The following is a 7,379-nucleotide window of genomic DNA, read 5'->3' on the forward strand; positions in this document are numbered from 1 at the left end:
AAAGTTGGTTGGACTTTGTAACAAACTATTTTTTCCTTGGTATAATGTTAATTTTAGTCTCAAATATTTATTAAAATTATAATTTTTGTCATAATTTTTCAAAGTTGTTTTTGTTTTAACATTAATTTTTGGTAAAAAAAATTTTTTGTATGAATGAAAATTGTTAGTTAACAATTGATTGAGAGTTAAAACGCTAAAATATTGAGGACTAAAACGCTAAAAAGGAATAATAATTAAAGTGACTATCTAATCAAATATTAAAATCCCTTTTAACCTAAAATAAAACATTAAGCTTAAAATACTAAAAAAAAATAAATATCAAAATGATCATTTTAATAAATATTAAGGGCTTATTTTATTTTTTTTTCTTTTGCCATGAAAATAATGTCTTCCACTCGATCCTCGAATCTCCCCATAAACAAAGAGGGTAAAAAAAAACACTAAAATATAAAACCCACAACGAAAAGATTAGACCCATTATTTATTACTCTAAAATATATATATTATCTGTTTCATTTTATTATTGCTCTCAATTTTGCAGAAATATTATTAATAAGCAGAAAGGAACTGATAAAAAGAGGATCTTTAATCACTCAACCAACCCCAAAGTCTTCCTTTCATGGATTCTCTCCCTCTGGCTGCTCAATTTCAACCCTCTTTTCTTGGTAGAAAATCATTGTTTCACTACTAATTTTTGTTTTAATTATAGTGATTTTCTTTAATTAAGAGTTTTTCTCTTTTCTTTTTCGTTTTCTCCAGGCTTCAAAAAGTTGGGGTTTTGATGGTAATGTGGGTTTAGTCCTATTGCCATGGATTCATCTTTTGAAGGTATTTTCCCCCTTTTCTATTTGGGTTTTTCGAGTGATACATAATCTGGGTTTTAGTGCTCTCGTGTTGGTCAGCTATTATCGCCATGGATTCCTCTTTTGAATGTATTCTCCTTCTTCTTTCTCTTGGGTTTTCTTAGTGATATGTATTTTTGGATTGAATATTGTGTTTTGCTTTTTAGTTTATTGAAGATTTTGGATTTTGGATCTTTTGCATGCTGGGTTTTTGTCTGCACACAGGATGGATCGACGGAGCAGTTAAATTTTTTTAAATTCTTGTGTAATTTAGATATTTTTTATATTTTGTATTAGTAATTTGTTTTGATTTATATCATAAATAAGTATCTAAAGTGTATTATCTTTTTAATTTAAGTAAAGAATGATTTGATCAAAATAAATACCTAAAGTTATTTTTTCAAAATAAGTATTTTATGTTGAAATATGTACCTAAACTATTCAATCTTTTTCATTTAAGTTCTAAAAAAATTGACCTGTTATATTAATTAAAGAATATTTTAAGTATTTAAATGAAAAAACGAATGCTTTAGTACTTATTTTAATCAAAAAAATACTTGAGGGACTTATTCTAACCATAAAGATAACTTTAGGTACTTATTTTGACTAAAAAATACTTTAAGTACTTAAATGAAAAATATGATATACTCTAAGTTACTTATTTGTTATATAATTTCTCACTAAAATTTTATAAATTAGCCAGACATAAAAGTCTGCGCACCAGAAAAGATTTTCACTCTAATTTATCTGGGTGGATATCTGGGATCATCTTGTCTTTTGATCTTTCTTCATCATTCTAATTTATATATTTCTTGCAAATTCACCGGTGAACTGGTGCATGAATCTGACTTTTTTTTTTTGCTTTCATTGTGGATGATGATGCAAGTTGTGCCTTTTCTTTACATGTTATTAATGCATTATATAGATGTATTATGTGTCACTCAGACTCCGGGTCTGTCTGTGTAGGGTAGGACTATGTGACTGGCACTGATTATCTTCGATTATTTTTGTTAATTTTCCCGTGCATTTGAACGATCCTCGGAGAGTCTTTGAACCCATACCCTTCCCCGTGTATGTGTGTATAAATATGAGCGATCGTAGTTTTTAAAGCGTCCAATGGCATTGTGTTCATCCCTTAGTTGTACTGGTTATGATTTGTTCTTATGTCCAATTGTGATGCGAACATCATGGAGTTTGGTGTTGTTTGGAACGTCCTTAGTTAATGCAAGTCAATTATGAGTTTTCCCATTTTAATTCGATTAATAAAGTCCATTAGACAGTCTCGAGTGACTTTCTTAATTGGTTGGTAATAGTGATTTCGTAACGTGAAAAGTTAGGAGTTCTATTCTCTTTCTTTCTAATTGTTTGCAATTAGGTAATCTTTTTGGTTTCTCATTGTTCCATGTCAAGTGCATGGGATGAACAGTGACATTGTTATTTCCCAGTTGGAGAAAGATATACCTCAAGGATATTGTTGATTTTCGGTTTTATGATGGGTTTTAACCGTTTCCTCGCATATTAATGTCGTTTTCCTTTTTACTTGTATGAATAGACGATTTTCTTGTTTAATGTTCCCGACATTTTGTCAAGTTGATATTAGTATTAAGATCTATTATTCCTCTTGGACTTCCTCATGCTTCCAATGGGTAACTTGCAATTTTATGTTTCCTTTGGCCTTAGGAGTTGCACTCGATCCGTCAAAATGTAGTAAATTGAGCATGGATGAAAAGAGAGAGCTCATATATGAGTTATCGAAGAGGACAGGTAGAGCCTCTGAAATGCTACAATCGTGGAGCCGTCAGGAGATTTTACTGGTCCTATGTGCTGAGATGGGGAAGGAAAGGAAATATACTGGTTTGACTAAGCTGAAAATTATCGAAAACCTTTTGAAAATTGTAGCTGAAAAGAATTCAGGGTTTCAAGGTGTAACGGATCCCAAATCGCATTCGTACCCAACAGGTGGTCAGAGAACAGCCAAAAGGCAGAGGAAAGCTGATTATCCTTCCCGACTGCCCATTCCTGTGAATAATCCCGGCATTGGTAATGGTGGAAATGACATGATCAATGCTGTTTATTGCAAAAACTTGGCTTGCAAAGCTACCTTGAGACAAGATGATGCATTTTGCAAAAGGTGTTCCTGCTGCATCTGTTACAAGTTCGATGACAACAAGGACCCTAGTCTATGGTTAATTTGCAGCTCGGAAGCTCCTTTCCCAGGAAATTCTTGTGGCATGTCATGTCATCTCGAGTGCTCATTAAAACACAAAAAGTCTGGCATTGGAAAAAATAAACGGCATGCTGTTCTTGATGGGAGCTATTATTGTGTAGCATGTGGGAAAGTAAATGATTTGCTCAGGTAAATACTCCTACATGTTCTCTCTATCTCAGCCATAAAAAGGCACTATGTATATAAGTATTATCGACTACTAGTGTATATATACTTGAGTGTTTACTATTAATGTCGATATAGTCTGATGAATGAGTTTGTTTATTCATTTAGGTGTTGGAGAAAACAAATGATGGCTGCAAAAGATACGAGGAGGGTGGACATTCTTTGTTATCGTGTCTCTTTAGGTCAAAAACTTCTAAATGGCACTGAAAATTACCGTAAGCTTTCAGAGATTGTTGATGAAGCCATTAAGAAGCTTGAAGCTGAGGTTGGTCCGTTAACTGGTGTGCCCGTGAAGATAGGTAGGGGTATCGTCAACAGGCTTTCTTCGGGACCCGAAGTTCAGAAACTCTGTTCTTCTGCAGTGGAATTTCTGGACAAAATGCTTTTCAATACTATCTCACATTCTTCACCAAATCATTCAGTACCAGGTAATGTCTAGTTTGTAACACGGTTGAATGTGTTTCTGTAATCTCGAATGAAGTACTAATGATGTGTTTCTTTCTTTAATTTCAAATTCTCGAAGTAATTTTCGATGGGATTTCGTTTTATTGATTTATGTATTGTTTCATCCTTTTTCAGCAAGTTCATGTTCGATTTCTCCTGCAACTGTACGCTTTGAAGAAGTAAGTCCAACTTCTGTTACTGTGATTGTGGATTCTGAAGACCCTTTACGGAGCTGTATTATCGGTTACAGCTTATGGCATCGAAAGGCGTGTGACCAGGATTACCCTGTTGAATCAACTTGCACCATGTTTGTTCCGAACACAAGGTTTGTTGTCATGGGGTTGACTCCAGCTACGGAATATCTTGTCAAAATTGTGTTGTTTAATGGTACAAGAGAGTTCGGCCCATGGGAAGTTCCGCTTTCGACAAGCTGTAGTGGGAATGAAGTCCCAAGCTTCCCGATGGTGGAAAGAAGTCAAAGCCCAGCAACCAATTGTAGCAGCCTTTCGAATCCTTCTTCGGTGGATGATGAAACTAATAACATCACTCCATACAGCGATCAAAATGATGACCGGGCAGAAACTATCAACTGCACTGTCCTTGGTGAAGATAGAATTCCAGCAGAAGCAGGTCCGATGTTGAGTGAGGAACGCACGATGGAGATAGTTGGTCCTATGCTTGATGTTGATCCACTAAACGTTGAGAAAAAGCACACATCGGGGGACCGGATTACTGAGGAGACGAGCACCGATAATGAATCTGATGCCCTGGTTGAGACTGGTACCAAGCTTTTGCCGTTTGTAGGTTGCTCAGAAGCTGGATTGCCCATTACTCCCTGCAGAATGGAAATAATTAAAACTGGACAAGGAAGAAGTGGGAGATCAAAATCCAGCAAGAAGGATGTCGAGAATGTGACCGGGAAAGGAGACGGTCTTCAAGATGGAAGCACCTCGAAGAAGAAAACCGGAGAAAGGCAAGATGAAGAATGTATGGAAAACGGCCTCGCAGACACGGATTTCGAGCATTACGTGAAGGTGATCAGATGGTTAGAATGTAAGGGACATATCGAGAAGAACTTCAGGCAGAAATTCCTTACCTGGTACAGCTTGAGAGCAACCCCGCAGGAGGTGAGGATCGTGAAGGTCTTTGTCGATACCTTCATCACAGATCCAGCATCTCTTGCGGAGCAGCTTGTTGACACATTCTCGGATTGTATCTCGAGCAAGGGATCGTCTGTCGTAGCAGCAGGCTTTTGCATGAAGCTTTGGCATTGACATGAATTCGGATCTTTTCCGAGTGCAACCCAGATTAAGGATAACTTCAACAATAATTCTTTAGACCCATAGCGTTCTTCATTTAGACTGTCACAATGGTATTTTACATTTCACCATTTGCTGCTTTTGTGAATGTTATGATAATATGTAAGAATCCCAAAATTCTCTTACCATTTCATTTAACACTTGTTGGCTCTTTCACTTAGGGTTTAAGTTGTTCCAATGTTTCCATTTCATAAATATATACGTTATATATATTGCGAATTCGGGTTCCAGCTATTTCGGTCAAACGCCACTGGAGGAATGCATGCTAGACTGTTACAGGACTGGATACGCTCTGGTGTGTGTGATCTGTTAATGTGTCTGTTCTCTCCCTCATTCAAATTCCGAATTCCCGGTCATCCTTCGGATCCCAGTTCTCAGTCCGAATAACATGAAATAAGATTGTCGGCGCGATTACCGTATGCTTGTATGCTTATATACTGATATACATGAATGAGAAACTTGTGCAGCAAAATAATGCACTTTATAAAATAACAACACAAAAGAGTATGTCCTCAACAGTTTACAGCAATCTCAATGCCTGGAGATTGAGTTTAGTAAAAGGAGATTATACAATCCCAACCCTAATGCACAAAAACAAGCTCAGTTGGCTACTTTAGCAGAAGGAAGAGAATCACATACAACACGATCCGATCCCGAGAATTCAACTAGGTTCCCTTCACGAATCCTGAATGTCTTTCGGCTGCATCAACCATCCTCGGTGCAATTTCTGCGGAAACAGCAGAACCCCCAACAAATTAAAATTCTAAACATATGCATTAAAATTACAAATAAGTTTGAGATAACGTTAGAAACAGAAAAAGACAGGGATGTCGGATTTTTTCGTTACCGTAACAAGAAGTATGCTACACACTCTGTATTTTGCTTGATATATCTTTTACTTTCACACCTTCCTTCTCCTGCAATAGAAACGATTCTAAATGTTAAACGATGTCAACACCGTGTAGCTGCGACGGAAACAATGAGTAAACTCAACATGGTGAAAACAATAACATGAACAGCTTTTCACATCAAAGCATCAGTGTTACGTCCGTGGCGCATCTCCTATATATAACTAGAAGCAATGTGCTGCAATAGACTTAATCACCTATAGACATTAAGCTGATCGAGTAAAATCATATACTAATCCAAGTAGTACTTCGAAACTATGTTACTTCAGTTCGGATAATTGTGTCGGATACCGATACGAGCCCGAGCATGCGAATGTAAAGTGTATGTCAGTATTATAATGCAAGCAACATCATTGTTTATAAACAAAAGAAGCAATTGCTTATAAGCTACTTTCACAAGTAACTTCAGCAGTACTTTGATTTCTCCAAACGTAGCTTAAAAGGAGCTTAAAAGTTATGATCTGGAACTTGAAACTTAAATTTTTCCCGAGAAAATGCATCTCCGGAGAAAAATTAAAATGAATCAAAATCATCAAAAGATGAATATACAGAATGTACAAACACTTACAAATCCCTCGCTCTCATAATAATCGTTCAATGCCCATTGTACTTGGATTGATTTAAACCGAACCAACGAGCTAAACGATCATCCAAGCTTGAATGAGCTGCAAAAAAAAAAAACAGTGATTCTTCTCTTCATTGTTCAACAAAATGAATCAAATATGAACATAATTGAGCTGTTTCTTAAGCTTCAATAAACAAACCCATTTCGTTTCTGTCACAAACATCAATTATTTTCATGATTTAAACCCAGAAATTCTTTCTAATTAAAAAAAGAGAGTAAAAAGTAGATATACCGTTTTGGAGTTCAAACGCAGCGTTTTTGAAGAAACCCGGAAAGGAGCCATCGGAATGGGACTCAGCAGAAAGAATTGACCTGTCGAACTGCTGCGGAGAAGGTTGGACGGGAGGAGGGGAGGAGAAGACGGCGGCGCCGGCGCCTTGGAGGGGGAATGGAAAACAGGGGGTTCGGCGGGAGAAGGGGTGGAAGGAGGGGTGATGAAGACGGTATAAGGGCCGATCTTTCCTATCGACGGCGGCGGAAGCTACGGATCTCTTTTGATCGGCATTTTGAAGGAGGTAGGAGTAGGGCCGTAAAGGAGATGAAACAGATCGCGAGTTATTTGAGATTGATTCGATCAAGGTTTGATAAATACTCAGATCGAATGGAATCGATTCGAGCTCTTAATGAATCGAAACTATGTATTTGATATTCGACTCAAAAATCTCGTGAACAGTTCGAAAATATAATATATTAAGATTTTATTTTTTTTAAATAAATTATTAATAATATTAACATTTATGTATTGATTTTTTTAAAATACAGTAAGATTTTTATGTACTTAAGGTTCAGGTTAAAGTTTGAGTTTAAAGTTTCAATCGAGTTAAGTTTATGATTTTTTTTTTCATTTCG

At 36.3% G+C, this 7,379-nt stretch overlaps 1 protein-coding gene and 1 pseudogene across 3 annotated transcripts; one reads left to right on the top strand and one right to left on the bottom strand.

Annotated features, from left to right (window-relative positions):
• Positions 1-635: 635 nt before the first annotated feature.
• On the top strand, positions 636-5,050 carry LOC120129753 (VIN3-like protein 2). Of its 3 annotated transcripts, XM_039147179.1 has the most exons (5): positions 636-665; positions 760-828; positions 2,523-3,198; positions 3,343-3,662; positions 3,814-5,050. In XM_039147179.1, exons 2-5 carry the CDS (start codon positions 810-812, stop codon positions 4,950-4,952), a joined length of 2,154 nt encoding a protein of 717 aa, XP_039003110.1. In that variant the 5' UTR covers positions 636-665; positions 760-809; the 3' UTR covers positions 4,953-5,050. The 3 variants fall into 3 exon arrangements, with proteins under 3 accessions (XP_039003110.1, XP_039003111.1, XP_039003109.1); XM_039147180.1 differs by lacking the exons at positions 636-665; positions 760-828 and adding an exon at positions 835-932; XM_039147178.1 differs by lacking the exons at positions 636-665; positions 760-828 and having other exon boundaries at positions 2,139-3,198.
• A 410-nt stretch (positions 5,051-5,460) lies between these two features.
• LOC120129599 lies at positions 5,461-7,035 on the bottom strand (annotated as a pseudogene).
• Positions 7,036-7,379: the final 344 nt, after the last annotated feature.

The sequence above is a fragment of the Hibiscus syriacus genome, unplaced genomic scaffold (genome assembly GCF_006381635.1).
Source record: "Hibiscus syriacus cultivar Baekdansim isolate YM2019G1 unplaced genomic scaffold, ASM638163v2 tig00110503_pilon, whole genome shotgun sequence".
Taxonomy (NCBI): Eukaryota; Viridiplantae; Streptophyta; class Magnoliopsida; order Malvales; family Malvaceae; genus Hibiscus; species Hibiscus syriacus.